At 39.7% G+C, this 14735-nt stretch overlaps 1 protein-coding gene across 16 annotated transcripts in view; it reads left to right on the top strand.

Moving 5' to 3' along the window:
- The window catches only part of trpm3 (transient receptor potential cation channel, subfamily M, member 3), a 162483-nt gene extending 148896 nt beyond the window's left edge, over positions 1-13587 (top strand). For 9 of the 16 annotated variants that reach the window (XM_017306744.1, XM_017306742.1, XM_017306740.1 and 6 more), the window contains 7 exons: positions 66-317; positions 1855-2029; positions 3037-3165; positions 4727-4877; positions 5547-5740; positions 5893-6025; positions 7162-13587. In XM_017306744.1, the coding sequence (XP_017162233.1) occupies positions 66-317; positions 1855-2029; positions 3037-3165; positions 4727-4877; positions 5547-5740; positions 5893-6025; positions 7162-8782 (2655 nt within the window). In that variant the 3' untranslated portion in view covers positions 8783-13587. Of the gene's footprint in view, positions 1-65; positions 318-1854; positions 2030-3036; positions 3166-4726; positions 4878-5546; positions 5741-5892; positions 6026-7161 lie in introns of those variants that run through there. The other 7 variants (XM_017306747.1, XM_017306745.1, XM_017306746.1 and 4 more) reach the window with 2 other exon arrangements.
- Positions 13588-14735: the final 1148 nt, after the last annotated feature.

The following is a 14735-nucleotide window of genomic DNA, read 5'->3' as shown; positions in this document are numbered from 1 at the left end:
TTCAGTGTTTATGAATCCGACTCATTACCGGTGCTAAGCGACCGTATGTCCGTGCCGTTTTCTAGATCCTGATGTCAGAGCCGGGGAAGTTGCTGCAGAAGGTAAAGGTGTGGCTGCAAGAGTACTGGAACATCACTGACCTCATGGCCATCCTCATCTTCTCCGTCGGTATGGTCCTGCGCCTCCAGGAGCCACCGCTCATGAGCTATGGGCGGGTCATCTACTGCGTCAACATCATCTACTGGTACATCCGGCTGCTCGACATCTTTGGAGTCAACAAGTACCTGGGGCCCTACGTGATGATGATTGGCAAGATGGTGAGAGGAGACGGGGGGGCGGAGTTTACTTCCTTTGCCTCCTGTCTTTATCGTTATTTTATCCTCGTAATAAATTCTTCCTTGACATCTGTTTAGTCATGATCGCAAGTATATAATCTCTGAACCAGTTCAAAGAGAACCCCCGAGACTCTTAACTTGTTTGTTTGATCTCAACAAGTTCAAGATCAGAGCCTCAGATTTACGCACACGGATCTAAATCAGTAACTATCTGACGCTAGACTGCTTCTGACGCAAGCTGTGTACCGGTGAACTTAAAGTCTTTGATATGATAATTAGCTGGTAGGTAGAAAAGGAGATTTGGATTTGCATTAAATGATCCTGTCAAGGCATTGGTTAATGGGCTCCTTCAGCTTCATAAGCTGGTTTCCTGTCAGAGTAAGTGAGGAGATTAAATTATACTTACAGCAAAAGGTTAAAAAAATGTGTTTCTCTAAAGAAAACCAGTATTATATTTTTGTTTTTAAAAATGTTTTACATAACGATGTTCATTTCATACACAGAGAAAAAAATCATTTCTTTTTAAGCGGTTCAAGTGTGAAATTGTTAAATAACTGTCATCTAATTGATTTTACAAATATGATCAGGTATATACATGAGACATCTTAAATCAAACTTTTACTGAAGCTCATATTCTGCTTTAAATGTGTGAAATACATATTTTTATAAAACCCAACCTTTTAAATTGGACATATTTACATATTTAGAGGGGGAAAAAATGCTTTTTCACATCAGACAGTTCAATTTAAATAAAACAGCTGGAAATGTGGTTGACAAGGTTGCATGGAGATCCAAAGGAAATCCAATTTGATCTTGTTCAAATTGTGAGTAAAAAGTGGTGCGAAGTAGAAATATTTCCACTCCTCACCGGTAGAGAAATGCAACAAAGACTGGCATCTTACTGTCTTCGAGGCTCCATAGCTCTCACCTACAAACAGTAACAACATAAACATGGGGACTTTTCTAAATACTGCTGGGACTGTAATCGTAAGTGCTTTGCACTAAGATTAGGCTTTCTGTCAACATGCAGTCAAGGTGAGTCAGGGACTTAAAAAATGTGTATATGGGCCTGTTTTTTCTTCCATAGGCACTGGACTCCTGGAAATACTCAAACATATCTTCCTCAGCTCATTGTCCCTTAAGAGGAAATATGTTTGCAGGAATAAGTCTCATGCTGCCAAAAATAGTTGTGCAAAATGGACAAAATGATGACAGGGTACCCAGAAGGTGTTGCACTTGTAATTTTGCTAAAAACATTAATTCTCAATGTGGGATTTTAAATAAATGCACACAGAAGAAAAGATATGCTTCTTAAGATGAGAATTCAATGAAGATATAATATTTGTATTAAGACATTTTTATCCTTTACATTGTTTTACCAATATGAAAATAGCTCAGAATCTGTGTGTTTTCAATACATTAGATATGTTAATATTAATTGACATGATTTAAGCATGAAGAAGTAGAAAATCCAGCCATGTCTTGACCGTTCCCCTTCCTCTCTCCCTCCCTCTGTCAGATGATCGACATGATGTATTTTGTCATCATCATGTTGGTAGTGCTCATGAGTTTTGGGGTGGCACGTCAGGCCATCCTCAATCCTAACGAAGACCCGTCCTGGATGTTGGCCAGAAACATCTTCTTCATGCCTTACTGGATGATCTATGGGGAGGTCTTTGCCGACCAGATTGACCGTAAGTTTTGGGCGTCAGCTAGTGGAAAAAAATTCCTTTTGAATTTGGAGAAAGATAATTCCTGACTTTCTGAGCAAAGAAGATAAACCTTGACTAAATCTGACATACTGTATAGCTCAAGGATTGTGCTTTTAAATATATAAATATATACATATGAGACAAAGTAGTGTATTACAAACATTTTCCATCTTCTTGAACTTTTTCACATTTTATCAAGACAAAGCCACAAACTTGAAACGTGAAGGAGAAATGTTGCGTGAATCACATTTGTCATACAGTATAGGAAGGTTAAAGTCTAATTGTGTGTAATTTAATGTGAAATGCCTGTGAAAGTATCAGAGGTTTGTTAGAGAACATCAGAAAAGCAACATGAGACCAAAGAACATAGCAGAGATGTAAGAGTGAAGAAATTTGAAGCAGTTAGGTAATAAAATATTACCTCAAGTCTTAAACACACTTTTCAGTCCATACCTGAAGATAGAAATAGTAACAATTTCCATCTTCGATTTACCTGTAAGCCATTGTCGTCAAAAAGTTTTGCTCTCTGCGTAGTAAATCCATTTAATTCAGGTTTTCTTTATGAAACAAGCACTTAAAATAAAATCTAATATAAATATTTAATTGTTTCACATGCACCTATATGGATTGACCTATAACTTGCCAATAAAAAATACTGAAGTTTGCTGCTATAATGTTACAAAATGTGGAAAAAGTTCAAGGGAAGTGCTAATATTTGCAAGGTGCAGTAAATAGGACAAATCCCATCATTATTGTAGGAGTAATTCTAGACAAGTTGATTTCACAGTTTATCAGAACTTTTTTTTGGTCTCTGAATTCTTTTGTAACATTCTGACTTAAGGGTCATTTTGGAAGCGTATTTCAGGAAGAGTGTCTGTGTGCTGTTCTGTTGTCTATTTGTATAGTACTGTATATAAAGGTGTGTACGGAATGTGAGGAGTGGCCCAAAGAGAAGAGATCTGAAATAATGTTTCCATTCTTTGTTTCAGATATGCATAGTAAGAAGGTACAGCAAAGGCTGAATGAAAAACTCTGGCTGGTCGAAAATTACTTACGAACGCACGGAACCTGGCGTAGTAATGGTCCATCCCACATTGCCCAGACCACTCAAAATTCCAGTAAATCTATACATATAGACCTCAGTTTAACCACATTTACCTATCCCACCTTTCCTTCGTCATCCTCGCGTTACCACCATGTCATGCAAAGTCCCACCACTAGAGGGCACTTGAGAAAAAAAAAGTATGCATGTGTTTTCTTGCTGTAAGGCTAAAGTTGCCACTGTGACGGTATCTCAGGTCAGCTACTAAACTACTACTTTGACCAACCAGTCCAGGAAAAACTGATTCTGATTCAAATATTTGAAGAGAAGAGCTAGTAGCTTGACCTAAGGCTATACCCTGTAAGCAACTTTACTCCCACTAGTTTTGGCAATGGTCGCTCAGAGGGCAGCAGAACGTTCCAGATGTTTTTACCTGTCTCAGGTCTTTGCTTTTGGTCAGCTGCCGCATCAAGAGAAACCATCAAATACTTGATATTTCCTTGATGCCTCTTTCCTCGATTTTTGTTGGTTATTTCTAAATTTCTTTAAATTTGGAGAACTGACCATGATTATACCACATTCCACACTGATCATATTACTTCAACAACAGCTCAGCTTCTCAACGGAGCAGTAGCGCCACTGCTGAAATATTTCACCGACTAAACCCAACATTTTGTGTGACTGACCTCCAAACCTTACTAAAAGCATTACATTACATTTGAATGAAGCGCACATCCATGTCAGGACATAGTTATTATTCACCCTTCATCATCTGTAATCTGTTTTTTCACGTGGTTCAGTTGTCAGAGTTTTTGTGTCCAAAATTTGTTGACGCTAAAAAAAAAAAAAAAAAGGAAAAAAAAAGAAAGAAATTACTTCAGTTCTCTGTCTTTGGGCTACATTGTGTGAAGAAATTGAGCACCGAGAAATGACGAGCATGACCACACTGAATCTCCAAGGCAAACAAACCAAGGACAAATGCTGAATGTTCCCTAGATCAGCCACAGCAACTGAACCATCATGGATGGAAAAACATACATTGTTTCCAAAATACATGTCAGATAGATCTCAGAGCAATCAACCATTGTGGAATGAAGTTATGGCTCTCACATGTGGCAATATATTTTAAACGTACGTTTAAATATATTGAAAACAAAAACGGGGACAACACATGATAAATGTGTTGTTCTGTGGATTTTTTATTTTTTTATTTTGTCTATTTCCATTTCCGTACATGAGCCCTTGCCATTATGATATTTGCTCTTTCCAATTCCTTTCTCAATAAAAGAAGCATGAAAATAAAGTATGCTTCTTGTTTGTTTGCAGAGTATCTGTATGTACTTTGTTTGATACTTTAGACCTGCTTGTCTTAAATTTTGCTGTTTCCACTCATTAGAGTGTAATATATGCTAGGGCATTATTTTCTTTAATATGCATCTTAACGTTTGATTTCATTTTTATTTTTGGTTTAATTTATGCGTCTGCATGTATTTTTATTTATTTATTTTATCAAACATGCATCCAAGATATCCATGAAAAGATGGATCAATAAAAGTCTATATATATATATATATATGTTTTTTATTTATTTGCCTTGTATCAAAATGTGTGTTTGTTCATTTTGTGACACTGTGCAGCTCCCTGCGGCCAGAACATAACCACAGAGGACGGGGTGGTGGTGACCCTGCCGCCATGTAAGACTGGTGCTTGGATTGTACCTGCGATCATGGCTTGCTACCTGCTGGTGGCCAACATACTGCTTGTCAACCTACTCATAGCAGTGTTTAAGTATGTAAACCTTTGATTTTTACTACTGTACCATGTAAAAGTATTTAAATCCGTATAAGCTGTTTGCACACAATGAGAAAAAGTATAATTGGAGAAGTCATTTTTGAGTTTTTTTTTAAACCAGGGAGACTTTATTGTACTGGTGCACTGTACAACCTAAATACAATTATGAAAGTAGGAGCTCAAACATCTTTAACTTAATCTAAAATCAAAAACAATTGGGTTTTCAGCAGAACTATGTCTGATTCTGTAATAATCTTGCTAATGCCTCAACTTAGAACATGAAATGTGGGTGGTGCTGGAAAACTCACTGTAGAGGTGAGGAAAGCTTAAATATCTTCCAAGAACTACGTCTAAAACGTGTTGTAGACTTCTAGCAATTATGCTCCGCATATATTTTGACCTTTAAAATCTTAAATCAAGTCACAGATAAGTAAAGACATGTCAATTCTTGAATCAAAATATTGTATGTGTGTTTTATAGGCATTCCATCCTTAAAAAAAATAAAGCCCAGACTGTTATGTCACCCAAACTGTAAATGGTCAAGTTTATGCTGGTTTATGTGCTGGTCAACATTAAATGCAGCATCTTTGATGACTGGATTCACTTTATTGTCACATCTGTAAACCAGTCGCAGCTAATCTTATGTTTGTGTTTCATTATTCGCAGCAACACATTTTTTGAGGTAAAGTCCATCTCAAACCAGGTGTGGAAGTTCCAACGCTACCAGCTAATCATGACATTCCACGAGCGGCCGGTCCTTCCTCCACCCCTCATCATCTTCAGCCACATAACAATGGTCCTAAAGCATCTATGCTGCCGCTGGCGCAAGCATGACGATGACGAGAGGGACTATGGATTGAGTGAGTGGAAGATGATGAACTTGTTTTTTCATCATTTATACGACTATATTTATAGTTTTACCAAGGCAGAATAAGTGCCTGTTGGTGTTTTGGTACTAGTATGAAATTTACATTGTTCCCTTTTTTTGTTGTTGTTTGTTTTTATTTCACAGAGCTATTTATCACTGAGGATGAGCTGAAGAAAGTTCATGACTTTGAGGAACAATGCATAGAAGAGTACTTCAGAGAGAAAGACGACAGATTCCACTCATCAAATGACGAACGGATCAGAGTCACGTCTGAAAGGTCAGGCAAGAACGCACAGAAATAATCTACTGTGCTTCGCAGAAATATTTGCTACTATTGAACTTTCTTACAACGTGTTACATTGCAGCCACAAAATGTAATGTGTTTACTTTGGATTTTATCTGATAGACCGTCAGACATTAACTTCTTTAATTTGAAGTTGAAGAAAAACAAGATGCCTGATTTCAAAAGCTGTTCAAAAAATAATCTGAAAACAGTGGAATACATTCTTAAATTTCCCTGCAGGTTTAGCTGGAAGTCATTTGGGGGTTTGGTTTTGCCTGCTTTCCACGTCTACAGACTGATTTTTTTTGCTCTACAATGTTTACATAAAGGCACTGGTTCAGTTGTATTGAATAGAGAGCCTCCATGGAAAGAAATTATGTACTTATACAATGAGCCCTCAAGTAGATTTAGGTCTGGACTTTGACTAGACTACTAACTATTCTAATGGATCTCTGTGCTTTTAGTCATTTTTCTGCTGGAAGGTGAATCTCTACCCGAGTCTCAAGACTATTGCAACCTCTAACAGATTTTCTTCCATTAGTGGACTGTCTTTAAGCTCCATCCATCTTCCCATAAACTCTGACCAGAAATGCCAAACATTGCGCTTTACATGTTGATTTAAAGTGGTAATTTTATTTTAGTTTCACCACAGTAACTTTTCTCAACATGTTTAATTCTAACAATGGCTTTCTTTTTATCACTCCTCCATAGCTGTCAGAGGCGTCCTCTTGGCTCATTTCGTTATCAATACTCTCCATTATCAATACTCTTCAATCCTGGCTTGTCAGTTTGAACTGTGTGTTGGTCAGTTTTCAGCTGTGCCACATTAAAGCTATATGCAGCTTTTTCAGAACAGCTGTCATTAAACTGTAGCTTCCACATGACAGGCATATTGAATTTGCTATCATTTGGTTGTTCTGGGTTTTTTTTTTAAATAAATGAGCTCAAAACATTACTAGACGTTACTAGAAAGAATAAATGAATCCCCCCAATTAAGAGAAACGGGAGTAAATACAAAATCGTACAAACCAGTGCAAATATTAAACTGCTGTTTATTAAAGTTTTTATATTTCAATGAACTGCATACCTATCATGCCACGCAGTCGTTGAATTTTTATCCTCTTCATCAGGGTGGAGAACATGGCCATGCGTTTGGAAGAGGTCAATGAGAGGGAACACTTCATGAAAGCATCGCTGCAGACTGTGGATATTCGGCTGGCCCAGATGGAGGACCTAATTGGGCGGATTGCTGTGGCTCTGGAGCGCGTGACGGGCGTTGAGCGCGTGGAGGTCAACAAAGCACGCTCCCGGACCTCGTCCGACTGCACAGACTCGGCGTACATACTCCGCCAAGCTGAGTGCCCAGACTCTGCGTACATCCTACGCCAAAGCAGCTTTAACAGCACAGAGGGGAATGCCTACCGCCTTCAGGAGGCATTGGAGGGAGCAGCTGAGGGCTCCATGTCCCCTCCCTCTCCCACTGGCATCACTGCTCGGGCAAGGAGTCACTCTTTTTACGTTGGGGGTGGACGTGCTATCGAACGTGCAAGTGGGGCTGAGCGCGCTGAAAGCTTCTTCAAGGAGCGCTCGCTCAGCCTCCACAGAGCTAATAGCTCGCAATCTGTGTCTTCAGCCGCCGCCACCAAGGAGTCTAAGCCCCTCCCACTGGCGACGCTGTCGGTTTCCCAGCAGCACCGTCCATCATCGTGCATTGATATCTACGTCTCGACATCTGAGGAGGTGGGGCCAGCCGAGGTCTTTCTTGATCCCCTCCGCGTGGTCCCACCCCTCCAGAGAGACTCCTCGCTGCAGTCAGATATCATAGAGACGGTGCTGCCAGGAGTCCGTGACTTCAGCAGCACGGCTACTAGCGGCTTGGGCGACAGGCACTCGGAGGGCGGCGCAGGCAGCAGCGGAACGACTGGAGCCATGTATGACGACAGCGCGGCCGTTGATTTGTCGTTGTGCTCAGCAAGCCTCTTACCAGACACCACCCTACCTCCTTGGGATATGGAGCCGTCTCCACCTCCCTCAGCAGGGCTGCTCGAGCGCTCCAAGAGCAGTCGCTACCTCTCCACGGCAGGCACGGCGTTCCTCGACGAGCCTCCTCTGGTCAAGTCCCACAGCCTCATGTTCACGCCGAGAGGCTGTTACGGTGGACTAGGGGCAGGAGTCCAGGTGAAGGCCGCAGAATACACCAGCATCACTGACTGCATCGACACCCGCTGCGTATCATCTCCATACACTCCTGCAGAATGCTCACACTCGCCAGGAGGATCCACCTCATTCACCTTTGATAAGCCGTCAGACATTAGTTCCTCTCACCCGGAGAGAGAGGCGGAGCTAAGTCACACAGAGTCCGACCCCGAGGACCCCGAAGACCTGATTCCAGCCTCCGATGCTCCTCGCATTACGGGCGTAGGCGGGCCCAGCGGAGCTCCTCTCTGCTCCACCCTCTCCAGGCTGGAGCGAGCGAACAGCTGCTCCTCAGATGACTCCCATCCTTCACTCACTCTGGCTCCTCCGCATCGGAAGAGCCTGTCAGTGAGCGAGAGGATGGAGAGGGGACCGGGTTTGGGAGCAGACAGGGGACCTGGGCCTGGGGGACGGGGTCTTGCGGGACACAGATACCCTTTCCTCAGGAGCAAGTCCGGAGCGAGACCCGACGCAGCCAAAACTGACAGTCTGTCTATAAGGAAGCTGGCAGCTCCATCAGCCTTCCGCAGCTTCGATAGACAAAACTACACGTGACAAGGGCCCACTGGCGCCCTCACACATTGTTAGGGCCTGGGTGAGAACTGAAAAGGGTCAAGTAACAGCAGGATGAAATTGCACATAGATGCTGATTTGGACATATCTATACTTTATTCGCTTACATTTTAGGTTTGGAAAAGTTTAGGTGTGATCAGCATTGAACGGCAGTTTTATCCTGAGCGAAGAATGGAGAAGGGCAGAAGACTCAAAAGGTCTATGTACATCACTTAAAAGAAAGAGCTATGAATTTAGACTAGCTGATACCTTTTGTAGCAATGTAACTTACAATTGGGTGCCATGAAAATGGAAGTTATATTTGTCTTGTAGGTCTTCCACCAATCTAATTTACATCAAGTAGACATTGGTCACTGTTTTGCAACACATATCAACCACCCTAGAAAGAAAACGTCTACTGTTAATCCTACCTGTAGTGTGTGGTAGGCACTGTTACATCCGAGAAACAAAGACAAGGGACAAGGAAAGAGATAGTCAACTCATTTTGCAGTTTTTCATCAGCACAATTGCTGCAAAGGTTCCACTTTAAAGCCTTTCTTACTCATCGTGGAATCCTAACTCACAGCAGAGTGACACTCAAACACTAGCAGGTTTAAAAGCTGACAAGCTACAGCAGAGAAAATGAGAACTGAACATGTCGATACTTCTATTGCTCTCAACAACCCAAGTAATCCATGAATTTTGAACAAAGTACACCCATAAATTAAATTGTGTGGTAAAGTGGAAAGGCAGAAGAATTGAGTACTGAAAGCACTTACTAAAGTTAACAACGCCTCAGCAGCAAATCTTTGTTGCTAAATGACGCTTCAAGAGGCAGTCCTTCTGGAGAAACTAGCTTCATGCATTGTTGAAGTTTGATCAGTTTCTGCGTCAGCTACTGTCTATAGATCTGAAAGGTTTTTTGGGGTCCTCTTTTATGAACTCAGATCTTTTTCCATCGGTTTGCTTTATTTTATTGTGAACGTACCTCACTGAAAAAATCAACCCTTGAATGATCATCAGATTCTTGTCAATAATGTTTTGGTAGATTTCTCCAACCATCTTTGAAGGGGCTGTATTGTGTATTTTTCAGGCACAAAGTGCCAGTTTATAGAACAATCAAGTAACTATGTTTCCTTCAGTTCTAAAAAATGATATATACAAACAAGACTTAAATGAAATTTTACTTCACCTTTTAGCACCTTGAAATTGGGCCTCTGTCTCTTTAAAAGCTCCTGTTCTTTCGGACACGCCGCCTCAGCACCTCATCTCAACAATGTTTCTTCATTAGGCCTTTAACAAGGTTCTTAGGAGCTTTGCACTGAAAAGTAGTTTGTATGATGAGCTCAGCAGATGCGCAGTTCCGTCAGGTGTTTGCTAATTTCTGCTGGCGCTAGTCTGAAGGAACTTAGTGGGGGGTGGATGCTCATCTTGGGGACTGCAACTCCAAGATGAACTGCATGGAAAGGGCACCACGGAGTGTTTAGGCGCCCCCTAATGGCTGCCATGGGAGATTAATGCATGAAAGAATCAAAGCAACACTTCAGGTATGTCTGAAATGTTCCTGAAAGACAGTAACAAAAGTTACTGTCTTTGATGAGGCAATAACATTATAACGTGATGAGCTCAAAAAAGTCAATTACTTAAAGCTTAACTGTGTTTTGCAACAATAATTTTTTAAGGTCTCAAGAAAGTTATTTGCATTTTACCCATTGTGGTGATTATGCAGCATGTCAATAATGAGAAATATTTTGAATGGCCATATATTAGAGCTAAACCTGCTGATATCATTTGCGCTGATGAGGAACATGATGAGTTTCTATACTAGAAGCCAGCTGGCTTCATAGTAAAATACACCACATTTTGTTTCAGTGATGATACTCTGTTCTAGTCCACTTTATTACACATAATTAAATTTATGGACTCATTTGATTATGTGGGTTAGCCCAGATATTTAAAGTACATTTCACATCATTGGCCCCTTTAGAAATACATTTACTAAGAAAAATGTTGACAAACTTACTTTCCCTGCTGTAATTTATCAGTAGCCAATGTTTACACATGCAACCATTAAAGTAGTCAAAATATGATTCAGTCTTAAAATTATTATTGAATTCAAAATGATCCTCAAGATAAATGGACAAATCATCATTTCTGAATTGAAACAATCCCTTATCTGTAGGGTACAATGAAGTGGCTTGTAACAGATTTACAAAAATTTCCTGATGCCTCTAAGCTTGTGCTTCGATCATTGGTTATACATCAAAGTGTGCATAGTGAGTCTACATAGACGCACAACTTTTTGTCTGAAACCTTTTCAACCCTGTCCCCCAGAGCTCTAACAAGTGCAATTGCAAAAGATGAGGATAAGGGGGCGCTATAAACCTACGATCCAGCCTTGGCTTGAAACGAACCTGGTTTGAACTTTTCTTCTTTTGCCTGTAACTTACACCAAAAAAAAAATCTCCTCACTTAGATAATCATAGATCTGTTGTTTTCAGCCATCCTTCAGATTTTGGCAGTGGTATTATTTTTCTATCCAGCTTCACCTAATAGATCCGTCCTTCATCTTTTCCAATATTCCCATTTGTTGTATTCTTTTTTTTTTTTCAGTGAAAGTCAAAGCAAACCACCTAAAAGAGACTAAAAAGGAAGCAGCTGATGAACGACGCGCCTAAATATAAACTATGTACAGGTCACAATAATTGCTCTTTTTAAAAAAAAATTAAAATAAAAAAAAAAAGCACTAATTTATTAATTTACTTCTTAAAAAAGCTTGAAAATAAGCTATTGAGTATATGCACTTTTGGTGAGATTTAACAAAGGTGTGCATCTTAGATCACATGAAGGAAGCGGATCATCAGACGATGACGGCCAGATTCATTTCTAATTTTTATTCTGGTGGGGAAAAAGTAGGTGGGGAGAAAGACGTCTATCTCCAACAGATTTGCGACGATAATAAAGGTGAGATTATTCAAATCTATCTTGAGCTTGACGTTTATAAACACTCTCACCATTTCAATTCAGTTGAATCATGTTGTGTTTATTTTAAGATGACGATTCTATTTATAACTATTTTTCTTGCTCATTAGCGACGATTACAGTCAATGCCTGTTTGAATTACAAAATGATATTTATATGTTTTCAGTGATATTTTTGTCAAATTTTAAGTATTTTCTAATTAAGCTTTTAAATATGATAAAGGATGACCACCTACATGCACTAAATGATGATGTAAAATATTTATTAAATATAGATTAGTCTCAAATACTGTACATTTCAATTATATTTAAAGTATTTAAAGTAGTTTTTATCGTGTGTTTTATCAACTGACTTATGAGATTTTTCTAACGTTGATATGGCAATACACAGTTGCCAGTATACCAAACTTAGGGTGCCTTTCGGGCATGGATGGAGTATGTTGGGATTCACGTGATTCAAGACTCTGTGAAGTGTCTCTTTTTTTGTCTTTTTTCTCTCTCTCTTTCTCTCTCTCTCTCTCTCATATAGGGGTCAACTATCAGTAATGATTTATTCATAGACTTTTGTTGTTCCCTTTTCCCATCTACTGTACATAGTGGAGGAATTGTTGTTGTTGCGAGATTACATCATTGCTTGTATGGTTTTATAATTTATTTAAATACACCAAAAATCATGTGAGATGTCTTTAGCACAATGGCTTTGTGGATTAAGAGAGTAAATGAATCTGTTTGCATGTGACAGTGAGACGTGATCATGAGGACTGAGCTGCTCCACTCGGCTGCTGTTGCTGGAGCTCATCTGTCTAGCTTTAGTTGACTGACCTGATTTGCCTGCATCACTCACCCCATCTTTCAATCAAAAATCTTCTAGACTGTTAAACATTTCCAGTTGTCGATGATGTTTAAAAGACATTAAGCAGCCGCAGTGCTTTTCATCTGCAAAACCAGACGTCGCCAAACATTTATTTAAGGGAAATCTCAACAAAATGTCCCGTCAACCTCCAGGTGCATCTGCATGTGTGTATAGCATTAAAAACATGCCAGTAATTTAATTCAGATTGTAAAACTGATTTATTCTATAGTTTCATTGCGCACAGAGAAATATTTCAAGTGCTTATTGTGGTTAAATTTGATGATTGTAGCTTATAGCTAACAAAATACCAAAAATTATAACAAATGTTATATTACGACCATACTATGGTATACAAGCTTCTATTTGTTACTCGACAGTTGTCTAATGTTATCTGTAAGCAAGTGAAAGCCAACAAGGGTCAGTGCTGAAGAAGCTGATTGTTTGCAAAGGACTGAGTCCAAGCATATTAGCGACATGCTACACTGAAGGAAAAGGTGTGGTAGACGTAGAAACTTCTACTGATGGCTCATGAAGTAGAGGCTTCATGAACCATCACACACCAGGACTTTCCGACTCCTGAATGAGAAGAACGCATCAGAAACGTCTCACACGGACTAAGATTCTAGACAGGAGTCAAACGGGACCAGTGCTGCTGTAAAACTGGCCTGGCCCTTTCTTATTATTATTATTGTCACAGTTTTACATTAAAAATGAATTGAAAATGTAATTGTTGCACTTAGCTTCAGTCACATTAAGATAATTTAATTTTCATCTGGTAGACCAGAGGTGTGTAACCTGCAGAAATATAGCCCCAACTGGCTCTTTTCTCACTTAACATGTTAAACAATGAAATATTTCCCTTTTTTAATTTCTTTTTACGTTTGATTTTATCAAGGAACACTGGTCGTATCCTGGTGAATTTGTTCCGTTTCTAGCTAAAAGTCATATTTGCATTTCATTTCTAAATCAAGGTACAAAAAGAAATAAAAATCTGGATGAAGCGTGTAGAGGCACAGCATCCAAAGTCACAGTGGCTCTGTGACGTTTACACAGTCGACAGTGATTTGAAGAGCCGAGTTGCTCTACATGTTGCTCCACTGTCCAACTCCAGTTGCAAAGTCACCACAGCTACTTACCAGGAAGTTTTAGAGCATTTCCCTCGGCTGGTGACATTTATGGAGATATTGATTTTGTTTTCCAGTACAAAAGTATTCCAGTATTTGGCGCCTCCCCACACGTCCAAAAGTACCAGTGCCTGCTTTATTGGCTCTAACGTCACTGTGCTGGATTCCCCACTCCCTGACCTAAACACCATAGAGAGTCTATGGACCATTGTCAAGAAGATGAAGGAGTTCATAATCCTCACACTGCTGTGGTTATCCCTAAAGTTTGTACGCCTTTTTTAACAATTGTTTTTCTTCCACTCATCATCATTAATATGTTTGGACGCAGCCCTTGGAGAGTAGCCAGCTCCTTTCACGGCTCAACCTCTTTTTAGAACGGCCAATAACTGTCTCCTGGACAACTGCCAAGTCAGTAGTCTTTCCCATGAGCTGTGACAGGCTATGACATAAGATCTCTAAATTTCATTTTTTTTTTTTTTATTGCAGCCATGTAACATTTTGATTTTTCTTGAGAAAGTGGCCGTTAGCTTCTTATTTGCTGGGTGCAGCAAATCAAAGTTTCTATGACCTTCTATAGCATTTTAAGTTAAATTAATAAAAAAAATAACTTCTTCAAAATCACTTTCTAATAAGCTGAGGTGCATCTGTATTGTTCGTAATATAAACTTAAGGTTTGCAGTGCCGTTGCAAGGTCAGTATCAACCATAGAAATCGAAAAGAAATAGAGTCGTACTCTGTTTGACACAAGCTCAGACTTACAGCTTCTTCGACAGATGTGTGGGTTGCATTGTGGATATGAAAGGATGACTTTAGGTTAGTGCTCAGGGACAATATTACCCCAGTGATGCAAGTTATATAAAGTGTTTCACTGTGACACAGTGGAATAACGGAAAGAAAAGAAAGACACAGATCAGTTTGTTTAGAGCTGAAGGCATCCAATTTAATCACTGTGCTTTATGAGTCTAACCCAGAATTTGGGGGATTTTAGAGTATATATA

This window comes from Poecilia reticulata, linkage group LG9 (genome assembly GCF_000633615.1).
Source record: "Poecilia reticulata strain Guanapo linkage group LG9, Guppy_female_1.0+MT, whole genome shotgun sequence".
Taxonomy (NCBI): Eukaryota; Metazoa; Chordata; class Actinopteri; order Cyprinodontiformes; family Poeciliidae; genus Poecilia; species Poecilia reticulata.
Note: the sequence above shows the minus strand (reverse complement) of the source record. Positions and strands in the feature narration are given on the sequence as shown.